This window comes from Peromyscus eremicus, chromosome 14, assembly GCF_949786415.1.
Source record: "Peromyscus eremicus chromosome 14, PerEre_H2_v1, whole genome shotgun sequence".
Taxonomy (NCBI): Eukaryota; Metazoa; Chordata; class Mammalia; order Rodentia; family Cricetidae; genus Peromyscus; species Peromyscus eremicus.
In genome coordinates this window covers 14,605,700-14,619,036 of record NC_081430.1, presented here as the reverse complement: position 1 = coordinate 14,619,036, position 13,337 = coordinate 14,605,700, and the positions used below count along the sequence as shown (strand labels likewise).

The window sequence follows — 13,337 nt, the reverse complement described above, 5'->3', positions numbered from 1 at the left end:
AACAACAACAATTTTCAAATGAGAAAGGCTTTGAATTCCCCACTTTAAAAGGTTCATTAGAATTTTTATTTCAAGACAAATATTAAATAACTTAGACAGAAATTACCTTGACAGCCACTCCTTTTCCTTCAGGAAATTCTAGAAGATGAAAAGTCAGTTCTTCCACCCTAGTAATACAGAGCTTTGGGTCAGCTGTTCTTCTTAAGGCCTGAACTAAGGCTCGAGTTCTGTTATCAATACTCACTCTTGCAATAATCTACAAGGTCACAGGAAACACGTCATTAGGAGATAAAGTTACTCTATAAATGCTTAACGTTTCTTAGGCCCACCCTGAGAAACAACTTGCCTTTTCTCGCTGAAGAGACACACGCTTTTTCTCCTCTGCCTTCTTGTCTTTGCTGACAGCTTGCTCAGTTTTCGCAGGCTCTTCCTCTCCTTCTGGCGGACTCCTTGAGTCAGACTTTAATTTGGGTACAAGTCCACCAATGTAACCACCGACTAAGGCTTGTACACCTTCGGTGGGACGAGAAAGGAAGTTAGCAATACTTTGCTTTGCAGACACTGGAAGAACCTCAGGCATCCGGCTAGGGCTGGAAGGTTTGTCCCCAGCCTGAGATCCTGAGTCTGGCCCATCTGTCAGGATGTCAGAGGCAGGAGAACTGGATTTCTCTTCTTCAAGGTCTGGCTTGTCCTGAAGACATTTATCTTCCTTTGTTTCAGACATACTTTCCTTGCGATTGAAGTATGAATTAATATGGTTCGCTAAAAAGTAGAATGACTCTCCAAATCTGGTGGTTATACCGTATGTGTAGTGGAAAAGGCTCCGTTTATCTGTGTCTTCTTCTTTATCTGCAATGTAACTTTTCTGTTCAGCAAAAGAATTCTTTTCTGCTGATTTATCACTATAGTTTTTCAGAGATTCAATGGCTTGTTTAACATTTTTTTGTTTTAACCAGCCCCTATCTGATACTTTTCTTAATATTCGAGAATTTAGCTTAAATTGAGCTAACCGTGAAAACATTTCATTTTGACTGCCAAAAATAGCCTTTGAAACAGAATTCCAAGTGCTTTTAATACGGGACATACGAAGGCTCACTTTTGTAAGTCCCTTGGGAGCAGAGGTGCAGAGTTTCAAAGTTCCGGTATGTAAGCCATGGCTGCCTGGAGAGTGCCAACACTTACTGTAGCCGGCTTCGCCTCGGCTCCATTGACAGCTTCTCCTACTTGTGTGAAAATCTCTGTGCACACTGATATGGGTCATTCGCCAATCATGTTTAGAACATACAAAATGCAGCTGTTTGCTTCTCTGAATCCCACAAAGACTTCTTGAATTACTAAGGAGGTAAATATATATATCTAGAGTCAAATTAATAGACATAACTTAAAAATCACTTATTTTCTATGTGACATTCTCTCATTTCACTCCTGAATGCTTCACTTAAGAAATTCCATAATTCATGTTCTTACCTGAAATGGTTAAAAAAAAGATTAATTAGTATTCAAGTTAAAAATAAAAGTTGAGCAACAAACCATTTCAAAACAAGATGAAATAAGGCTGGAGAGATGGCTCAGCAGTAACGCACGCGCACTTGCTGTTCTTGCAGAAGACCCAAGGTTCAATTCCAAGGTTCACAGCCCAGCTGTCTACAATCCCCAGTTTCAGAGGATAGAAACCCACACTTCTGGACTCTGAGGACACTGCACAAATGTGGTACACAGATATACATGAAGGCCAAACACCCAAACACATAACAAATAACAATACACAAAAGTTTTAAAAGATGAAACACTATATTTCCAATATGGCTGGTGAGATTTAATTTTAAAAATAAGAAAAAATAATTAAAGGTTTGGTGTAGATATCAGTGAGAAGTTGGGGAGTAGTACATTTAAAAGAAGAAATCAGAGACATTTCCTACTAAGTTTTTCTAATTATACTATTTTCTCTTTTTTATTATTATTAAATTCTTTACTAGCTTGAGACATTAGACTTTAAGCACTCTGAACACAAGAGTCAGGCCTTTATCTCATCTGTTGTGAGTCATTTATAGAATGCTCAAATCCACAGTGGACATGGTATTAAATGCTGAGGCCATACACAAGTTACTAAAGAACTTCCAGTTTAGAGCAAGAAATGGCCATGTCAGCCAGGCGGTGGTGGCGCACGCCTTTAATCCCAGCACTCAGGGGGCAGAGGCAGACGGATCTCTGTGAGTTCGAGGCCAGCCTGATCTACAGAGCGAGTTCCACGAAAGGCGCAAAACTACACAGAGAAACCCTGTCCCAAAAAAACAAGAAAGAAAGAAAGAAAGAAAGAAAGAAAGAAAGAAAGAAAGAAAGAAAGAAAGAAAGAAAGAAAGAAAGAAAGGGCCACATCAAGACTATCTCCCTTATCTAGTAATAACTGCTCATTAAAGAGGCTCCCTAATTTCCCTTATCCAGTAATTTCTCATTAAATTAAGGAAGATGGGTGATGGCTCAATGGGTAAGGTGTTTGCTGTGCAAGCATAAAGACCCAAGTTATACTTGTAACTCCCCTTTTGCAGTGGCGCAGGGGGTGGGGGGTGGGGGTGGGGATATCTCTAGGTGCTCACTGGCCAGTCAGTCTAGGCAGTGGTAAGCCTTAGGTGAGAGATCCTGTTCAAAAGAATAAGGTGGAAAGTGACAAAAGACGACACACATACACACATCAGAAATTATATTCAGCAGCTTGCAAGTGGTCGTAACTGCAATATAGAAAAATATACATAAAAAGGAGTAGCCTAAAATGGACAAGAGACATAAACAGGCCATCCACAGAAAAATAAAACAGTAAAATCATAAAAATATTTATAAAATAAGGGCTAGAGAGATGGCTCAGTAGTTAAGAGCACTGGCTGTTCTTCCACAGTTCCTGAGTTCAATTCCCAGCAACCACATGGTGGCTCACAACTATCTGTAATGAGATCTGGTGCCCTCTTCTGGCTTTCAAGCATACATGCAAGCAGAACACTATATACATAATAAATAAATACATCTTTACAAAAACTATTTATAAAATAAAAAAGCACCAAATAAAACATATTTTGGCCAGGTTTGGTGGTATATGCCTATAATCCCAACACTCAGAAGGCTTACAAGGAAGATCATAAATTCAAAACGAGTATGAGCTTCATGGTGATAAGTGGCTTGGGTTACAGGGTGAGATACTGAACAAAACAAACAAACAAACAAACAAACAAAAAACCCAAAAGTCCTATCCTTTTAACTAGTAAGGGCTGCAGACATACCTCAGAAATACCTGAGACAGACCTCACCTAGTATATGAAAGGTCACACAATCAATTTCTAGTAGTAGCCATGGGTGGGCGGGTAGCAACTGAGAGAAATAGAAGTGCTATCCATTGTTGATAATGGGTTAGGAAAATAGGATCCAGAAGCTACTTGACAAAATCTGATAAAATTTTATCTATTTTTATTTATTTATTTAGTTAGTTAGTTTTGGTTTTTTAAGACAAGAGTTTCTCTGACTTGACAAAATCTGATAAATAAATAAATAAAAATAGATAAAATTTTATTTATTTATTTATTTAGTTTTGGTTTTTCAAGATAAGAGTTTCTCTGACTTGACAAAATCTGATAAAATTGTATCTATTTTATTTATTTATTTATTTATTTATTTTTGTTTTTTCAAGACAAGAGTTTCTCTGTGTAGCCCTGGCTGTCCTGGAACTGGCTCTGTAGACCAGAGTGTCCTTGAACTCAGAGACCTGCTGACCTCTGCCTCCTCATAGTGCAGGGATTATAGGCAAGGGTATGCCACAACCACCTCGAGATCTGAATACATTTTAAATCACTGTTAAATTTTATTTATTTATTTATTTATTTATTTTTTTTTTTTTCCCGAGACAGGGTTTCTCTGTGTAGCTTTGCGCCTTTCCTGGGACTCACTTGGTAGCCCAGGCTGGCCTTGAACTCACAGAGATCCGCCTGGCTCTGCCTCCCGAGTGCTGGGATTAAAGGCGTGCGCCACCACCGCCCGGCTTATTTATTTTTTTAATTATGGAGAAAAGTCAGACCAACAAAGGAGATGCTATTTCCTGTGAAAAGATGTAATTTTGGGAAATGAAGAAGTGGGTCAAAACGAAACACAGCTCTAACCTTAAAGAGAATAAAACAGTATGTCCTTGAGCCAAATATGAGTGAGTATGGTCTGAGCACGTAAGATTCAGGTTGATCACTGTAGATGTAGTTATATAAGATATCAGTAGTTATGGAACAAAGAAAGTCATAAATTATGGTATTGAGACCTGGATCCCTATGGAGAACCACAGGAAGATAGGATACAGCAGAGCAGGTAAAACTATAATATAGGTTTCAGTGTTCCTATCTGAGAACATTCTTAGTTTTTTAACTCATCTATTGCTGTGGTAAGATACTATGACCTTAGCAACTTAGCAACTTATAAAAGAAAGCACTTAATTTGGGGATTACAGTTTCAGATTACAGTTAGTAGTCCATGACAAAGCAAAAGCATGGTGGTAGTAATAGCTAAGAGCTTTGTTAGGGTTACTACTGATGTGATTAAACACTATGACCAAGGAAAAGGCAACATGCCCATCCCCAGTAACATACTTCCTTTAACAAGATCATACCTCCTAACAATTCACTAACTGGGGACCAAACATTCAAACATATAAGCCTATGGAGGCCATTTTCATTCAAATCACAAGCACAAGCTTACATCTTGAATCACAAGTAGGCGGCAGAGTGCAATAATTGGGAGTAGGAAGGGCATTTGAAACTTCAAAGTCTGTCCCCACTAACATACTTCCTCCAACAAGGCCACACCTCTTAATCATTCCCAAACAGTTTCACAAACTAGGGATCAAGTATTCAAATATTCAAAAATCTAGAAAGTCATTCTCATCAAACCACCACATTCAATTCCCCCCACCAAAGGCTTGTGGCCATACCACAATGAGAAACCCATTTAGTCCAACTTCAAAGGTCCCCATAATCTTTCAGTCTCAACACAGTTTAAAAGTCCAAAGTCTCTTGTGAAACTCAAGGCAACCTCTTAATTGTAAGCCCCGTAAAAGCAAAAGCAAAAACCAAATGATATATACTTCCAACATAAAATAGCACAGACTATACATTACCATTCCAATAGTGAGGACATACTGGATCAAATCAAGATCAAAACCCAGCAGGGCAAACTCCAAATCCTATAGCTCCATGTCTGATGTCAAAGGACTTAGAAGGCTCTTCCCTTCCATCTTTGCTGACTGCAACACACTTCTCTTTCTTGGGCTGGTCCTACTCCCTGTCTGTAGATCTCCTTGGCATATGTCTCATGACTCTGGTGTCTCCAGCATCTTGAAGAGGATCTTGCTTTCACTTTCATAGCTTCACACAACGGCCTCAGAGACTCTTGCCCTCTTGGGGCCTTCATTCAGCCCCTACCCTGTCACATGTTGCCTGGCCTCAACAGCTCTCCTTAACCATGGAGGAAGATTATACAACTCCTTTGCTCATGTGTAGTGATATATTGTGTACCCTAATACATTTTGCCTGAAGATCAGAGAACAAAACAAGCTACTAGATTAAACACAGAAGTCGGGCAGTGGTGACACACACCTTTAATTCTAGAACTCAGGAGACAGAGATGATCTCTGTGAGTTCAAAGCCACCTGGACTACAGGAGATTGACTCAGTCTAGGAGAGAAAACAGGGCCAGGCAGTGGTGGCACACACCTTTAATCCCAGTACTGGGAAGCACACATGCTTTTTGTGAGACCAAAATGAGCCATCTTAGAAATAAGACCAAAATGCTTTCACCCTAAAATTAAGGCCTAAGATTTCTCCTTTTAGGAATAGGCCATTAGTTACTGAAACCAGTCAGTTCAGATTCCAGAAACCAAGAAGTGTAAAAGTACAGAGTCACAAGGTAGTCACGAGGTAATGACTGCCGCACTATGGAATGTCCTCTCCCTGGTTTAAAGGGTAACTGACCAAAGAAATGTCCCCACCTGAGGACAGCCAATGAGAAATGGTGGCGGGTAACCACTCCTTTAGAAGTAGATTAAGCCATGATTTCTAGAAAGCCCCTAGAAGCGAGCCAATCAGAATTGTACCTGTACTAGCACCCCTAAATGATGTAACCTTGTGATTTTTCCCTTTAAAAACTGAGCTTGCAGACAGGCGGGCACTTCCCCCAGCCTCCACTGTGTTGGATGTATTGGATGAAGTCCCTGCCTAGGCTTGTATATCCAGAATTAAACCTTGCTTTTGCATTCCGGCATGCTCATCTTTGGTGGTCTCTCTGGGGGTTGCGATCTGGGCACACTTTTAATCCCAGGAACTGAAAGCTGGGCAGAGAAAGGTATGTAAGGCATGAGGAAGCTCATTCGGCTAGAAGCCTATTGGCTGAAGCCTTTTCAAACTGAGGAACTGGCAAGGCGAGACATGGCAGTGGCTTGTTCCTTTGTTTCTCTGATCTTTCAGCCTTTACCGCAATATCAGGTACCGGGTTTTTATTTAGACCATTCATGTTACACTCATGTGTCCTTCATGACTCTAAAGCCCGAACTACTTGGATGACACTATGAAGTTTGACTGTCCATATGGGAGGAAGCCTGCTCCTATTGAATCACATTTGCTTAAAGATTCCCTTTGTAGTTGCTTTTTAGAGGCACAATATTCTTCAGGCATTTCCTTTCTACAAGTGGCAAGTATAGCTGGGTGCCTGCCCTGAGAGCATCCCTCTCTTTATTCCATTTTGGAACAGGCTTTTAACTTTTTATCTGTTTCAGCACAAGCCGTGGCTCCATTGTTAAATTTCCTGGTGCTCATTTTTACTTCAAAAATACACATTTTCTATTTCTTTTTGTCCTGCTTGCTCTTTTTCATTATAGACCCTCATAGGAGTGATTACAAGTAACCTTATGATAGTGCCAGTTTTAGGCAGTCTTGATATCTTCACCAAGGAAATTAATCCACTGCTTTTCAATTTTGCTTCAGGAAAATTTTTAGGACAAGGGCAGAATGCAACCACATTTTTTGCCAGAACATCACAAGAATGCTCTTTAGGCCAGTTGCTAAAATTGTTTTCCTCCGAAACCTCTTGAGCTAAGCCACCATAATCTACTTGATTTTGGCACTACTGTATTGCAAGGTTCTACCAGGATGGTCTGTTAAGCCCCGCTCACAGTGTTTAATTGTATTCCTAATCCAAACTCCTAAAGTCTTCCCCATTCCTCTTAAAAAACCAGTATCAACAGGCCCACCAACAATACCCCACTCCCTGGTACCAACTTCTGTCTTAGTTACTGTTCTATTGCTGTGATAAAACACTATGTCCAAGGTAACTTATAGAAGTTTACTTGGGGCTTATAGTTTCAGAGGGTTAGAATTCATGGCCATCAAGGTGGAGAACATGCTAACAGGTGTACAGGCATAGTGCTAAATCAGTAGCTGAGAGCTTACAACCACAAACACAAGAATTTGTGTCTGATCCACAAACACAAGACAGAGCTAACTAGGTATGGTATAGGTTTAGAAACCTCAAATCCAACCCCCAGGGGACTATCTTCAACAAGGCCACACTTCCTAATCCTTTCAAACAGTTCCATCAACTGGGAACCAAGGATGCAAACATATAACTCAATGGGGACCACTGACAGTCAAATAACCACATTAGTGATCTGTTAAAAAAACCATTTTAAATGCCTTGGCAGTTACAGAGTATACTAGGTCAGACATGGGGTTGAGCAATGAATGGCTTTCAGAGAAACTAAAAACAGCTCAAGATAATTCGGTGCTTGTGACATAGCTTTATATCAACTTGACACAAGCTAAATTATTTGAGAGGGGGAACCTCAATTAAGAAACTGCCTCCATAAAACTGTGTTGTAGGCAAGCTAGGGTATTTTCTTAATTAGTAATATGAGGGAGGTCCCAGCCCATGGTGGGCAGTGCTATCCCTGGGCTGGTGGTCCTGGGTTCTATTAAGAAAGCAAGCTGAGCCAGTATTGGGGACTATGGGGGTCCAGCCCCTCGATAGTCCCCTCCCAGGGTCCAGGAAGAATCTACAACCAGCTGATAATTAATCTTTGATGAAAAGAAATGAATCTATGTACACGAGACTCCTTAGTTCATATACTTTATTATTCTGTGATAGTTCTCTCTCTACACAGCTTCTATTCTGCTCTCATGTCTAGCTCCTTTCTTGCCTGATTTCTCTATATTTATCTACTGTCCCCTCTACGTTCTATCTTAATTCCTTCATCTAGTTCTGTCCCTTTTAGGTTCTCATCTATCTAGTTCTTTCCCCTATCAGCTCCTCTCCCATCTCCTTCTCTCTTATCTGGCTCTTCCTCATCTTGTTCTTCCCCATCTGGCTCTTCTTCATCTTCCATCTCGTTCCTCTAGTCCTCTCTTCTAGCCCTTCAATCTAGTTCTTCCCCATCTCAGTTTGTTCTCTCAAGTTCTTACCCATCTAGTTCTTCCATTCTCTTTTCTCTTCTCCGCCCTGTGCCCTGGAAGTCCCGGTATATAAAGGGAGGGTCCGAGCTAAATTGTGTAAAGCTATTACTTAACATCCACCTCTCCTAGGTGGTGTCTCCTTGTGGAATTTACCTTAAATCAGGAGACTTGCCCATGGGATGCTATCATTGTTAGTCCTCAGAAGTTGGGCGCCCCCATGGGTGGTGTCTCCTTGTGGAATTTAAGTCAGGAGATTTGCAGATGGGCTGTTATCATTGTTATCCTTGGAAGTTGGGTGCCCACCTGGGTGGTGTTTCCTGTAGTCCTTGAAAGTGGCTAAGGGAGATAATCTGACTCCAGAGAAAGCCTTTCCTGAGGCTGTTCTCCAAATGCCTGGAATGTGTATGTCCAGAGAGTGATCAGTCCACACTGTTAGCCCTTCTTAGAGAAAAGTCAATTGGGAAAACTATGAAGGCACACATGATTTTCATAATAGAATACAGCTGATATATAACAAGCCAAGTAACACCAAAAACTCCTTGGGATTTGGCTTCCTCTGGAGAAATTCCCTGATCCCTCCAGGTAGTGACTTTGCCATAACCAGCTAAGTTCTTATGATATATTTCTGCGGCCTGCAGCAAGCCAGCCATGATAAGCAAACTAGTAAGCAGCACCCCTCCTGCCTCCAGGTTCCTGCCCCGCTTGAGATCCTGTCCTGACTTCCTTTTATGATGAACAGTGATATGGGAGTGTAAGATAAATAAACCCTTTCCTCCCCAAGTTGCTCTGGTCATGGTGTTTGAGCCCAGCCACAGAAACTCTAACTACAACAGTCCTGGATCTGTGTATTCTGTTTACTTTCCTGAAGTTGTAATTGGTCATTCAACCTTGTACATCTTTAAAGGATGCTGTTTCCTTCTGGGAACTTCAGGGTGACCCTTGCAAGCTCATTTCTCTCCTATCCTCTGATAAAGGTGAGGCTGAGTAAACAGAAGGGCAGTCTTCATGAAATTTTTGGCAAAGTCATTGAAGAATAATCTACCGTCAAATCTATCAGACACCAGGATCTGGGTCTGATTTTTTTTTCTTCTTATATTTTCTGTATCTGAAATAAATAAAATGACGTGTATATTATATAGTTTTTATTTTATGTGTATCGGTGTTTACCATGTATGTGTCTGTGGACCATGTGCATATCCAGTGCTCATGAAAGCCAGAAGATAACGTCAAAGTTACAAACAGTTGTGAGTCACCATGTGGATGCTGGGAACTGAATCCAGGTCCTCCACAAGAGCAACAAGTGATCTTAACCACTGAGCCATCTCTCCAGCCCTAGACATAAATATGGGATTATATATACAGTTAAAATAATCAAGGACACAATATGGTCTAAAGAAAGAAAGGTAGCAGATAAGAGAGGCAGGCTTTTAACTTGTTTCCAAATCATACTCTACTAGATTGACTATGTTTACAGTTACTTGTACTCTATGAAATATTCCATTTGATGTTTGGAGTATCTGAGACATGGTACTAGTTTTCAATTTTCATTTATTTGAAGGGGGGCAGGGAAGATGGATTCCATAGCTATAATCTCCTGTGAAATTCCTAGCTCTTATTTTAGACTTGTATTTAATATCTAAATTATTGTTAAGTTTTATTTGTAATTACTAATTTCATCTGTCTTACTATGTTAATAGTATATCCGATTTCAGTTTGGGGAAGTAAATGGATAGTCACATTACAGAAACAATCAGATAACAGTATAGTGTCTCTTTTCATTTCTTTTTAACAAAATTGTCTTTTTCCCCAGATACAAAATACTATTAGTGACAAGAGATAGAAATGAGGTCTGACTTGAAATCAAGACTTTTCTAGATTTTGTCAGCATAGCTAAATCTCATTTTTAAATTTTATGTTCAAGAAATGGAAAAAAGACTCACTCTGCAATACTGTCTATTTACTTCTCATTAGCAATATATGAATATTGGATATATATACATGCATATGTATATCCTAAGTATTCTATTGGGACACCTTTAAAGACCTTTTTAATCAAGAAACACTCACTTGTAGGGTAAGGTGACCCAAGTCTCTAATCCTAATACTTGGAAGGTAGAGTCAGGAGGATCTCTGTGAGTTTAAGAGCAGCCAGGTCTCTAGCCAGGGCTACAAAAGGAAATTCTATCTCAAAAGCAAAACAGAAAGCAAACAAAAAAAACCCATGGGTTCTCAAGATATAAAGAACTATAAATGCTATTTTCATTATATCTGATTTTCTTCTACAGTTTGGAAAAAAAGAAAACAAAAAACAAAACAAAACAAACAAACAAAAAAAACAGCCAACCCAAAATCTTTAGGTAGCCTTAAATAGGAGTCAATAGTCAAAGTTACTGTAGGGTAGGCCGACACTTGACTGTGTCTATATCTATAACTATACCTAACTATTAAAGGCTTCCCTGAGCCTTTAATTTGTAATACAACAATTATGTTAAAATCAATAGCAAGTTTCAATCGGTTAGCCTTAATATTTTTTTTCCTTCTTAGCAGGAAGAAGTTTCATTGTTCAGGGCTTTGAAAGCTTGGATTTAAAACAGGAGTGGTCCCTAAACAGAGCTTCTTTTTTTATTTTTATTTTTGTATTTATTTTATTTGCTGTATAAGAGTGTTTTCCCTGCATGTATGCATGTGCAACACCTGAGTGCCTGGTGCTTGAGGAGTTTAGTAAAGGGCATCATATCCCCTGGAAATGGAGTTACTGATGATCATGAGCCACCATGTGAGTGCTAGGAACTGATCCCAGGTCTTCTGCAAATACAAAAGTGCCCTTAACTGCTGAGCTATATCTCCAGCTCTGGAGTTTCTTTTGGGATATCTAAAATAAGACTTTGTCAATTTAAAAATATACTAAAACATGATAGAAGAGAGGACTCTGATGAAAGTAACGAAGACTGTGACTTAACATGAAGGCTTGGTTTAAGGAGGAAGAAAATGTGACCAAGCAAACCGTAATCAGAAAACCATGACCACTAAGAGAACGTAACAGCATGATCTTCATTTGTAGTTTGCTAGAGCCAAGAATAGCACTGTTTTTACATTCAGAAAAGTATACCAACAGAATCTGAAGTATCTCAGACAATCTTATTTAAAGCAGTAAGTAAATACAAAGAGCTTTTAACTGCTGAGCCATCTCTCCAACCCCAATTCTACAACAAGACTGAAGAGAATCTTTTGAATCTTTTGTGTTACATCTTTTTTAATTGACAAAATCTGCTAGTTTTAGCCTACTTTCACTTAGTTCTTTGTATTTTGGTAGCTCACTGTGGAAAGACAAATTTTGAATTTTTAAGTTTATATTTAAAAGTCTCTTGTAATAGAGTATACTTCCATTAGCAAAGATGGCTCTAGTCATTCTTTTCTTCTTTCTTTTTTTTTGGTTTTTTTGACACAGGGTTTCTCTTTGTAGCCTTGGCTGTCCTGAAACTTTCTCTGTAGACCAGGCTGGCCTTGAACTCACAGAAATCCTCCTGTCTCTACCTCCTGAGTGCTGGGATTAAAAGTGTGTACCACCATCACCCAGCTAGTCTTTATTTTCATTAATTATTTTATAAGAAGAAAACTGATATTTTCAAAAAAGGTGTAGATCTTAGACTGAAAATAATGTCTTTAGCTAAGGAAGTCGAAAGCTTTTGTCTGGGCTGGAAAGGTGGCTCAGAGGTTAAGAGCACTGGCTGTTCTTCCAGAGGTAGAGTTCAATTCCCAGCAACCACATGGTGGCTCACAACCATCTATGATGAGATCTGGTGCACTCTTCTGGCCTGCATACATGCAGGTAGAACACTGTATACATAATAAGTAAATAAATCTTTTTTTTTAAAAAAAAGGCTTTTGTCAATTCTGACAAAATTTTTGTAGAGCTATTTGTTGGTAGAACTAACCCAAAAGACTGAATGATAAACACAATAAAATGTTGTATAATAGGCCAAACTTTATAAACAGATTTAAATATTTGTTTACTAAAGTGAGTTTAATCATCATTATGTACTTTAACAGGAATACCTCCACTAGGAATAATTCTTTCTAATAGAATTTTTCCTACTGCTAAGGATGTGGTTTTCCAGCAAGGGAAAGCTTTAACCCACTGGGAAAACAAACAGACTGACAGACTAGCACTAACACATCATTATATCCTTGTGTCAGAGTCATTTGAATAAAATACAATTGTTCAATTTTAAATATCTCGTTTGGTAGAGGGATAAAACATGAAATCTGCTGGGCGGTGGTGGTGCACGCCTTTAATCCCAGCACTCGGGAAGCAGAGGCAGGCGGATCTCTGTGAGTTCGAGGCCAGCCTGGTCTCCAAAGAGAGTTCCAGGAAAGGTGCAAAGCTACACAGAGAAACTCTGTCTCAAAACAAACAAACAAACAAACAAACAAACAAAAACATGAAATCCTTGTTTTTCTATGCCATTTTTTAAATCAGAAAGTTAAAAGTTTTAAATTTTATTATTAAGTTTAGTGGGTAAGTATGTGTGTATGTCAGAGGTCAACTCGTGGGAGTTGATTCTCTCCTTCTATCATATATTTCCTAGAGCTCAAACTCAGGTTATCAAGATAGGGGGCAAATGCTTTTATCCACTGAGACATTTTGCTAGCACAAAAGTTACATTTTGATTTTACGTTAGTATATTTAATATTTACCCAGAGAGCTTTAAATAACATATAAATAAATATAATGAATATAAAATATATTTACAGTTTAGCTTTTACAAACTTTTTGGTGACATATTTTGGTCTTTTAGGTTTGTATTTAGATTAAATATCTTATTTTACAATATAAAAATCCTCCCTTAATATTACAAGTAAAAGTGAAAT

The 13,337-nt window shown here is 38.9% G+C and overlaps 1 protein-coding gene across 3 annotated transcripts in view; it reads right to left on the bottom strand.

Moving 5' to 3' along the window:
• Positions 1 to 13,337, bottom strand: part of Pnpla8 (patatin like phospholipase domain containing 8) — a 73,434-nt gene that overhangs the window by 47,575 nt on the left and 12,522 nt on the right. For 2 of the 3 annotated variants that reach the window (XM_059279322.1, XM_059279321.1), the window contains exons 2-3: positions 347 to 1,467; positions 107 to 256 (exon numbers count right to left, since the gene is read on the bottom strand). In XM_059279322.1, the coding sequence (XP_059135305.1) occupies positions 107 to 256; positions 347 to 1,378 (1,182 nt within the window). In that variant the 5' untranslated portion in view covers positions 1,379 to 1,467. The remainder of the gene's footprint in view (positions 1 to 106; positions 257 to 346; positions 1,468 to 13,337) is intronic. The other variant, XM_059279323.1, reaches the window with a different exon arrangement.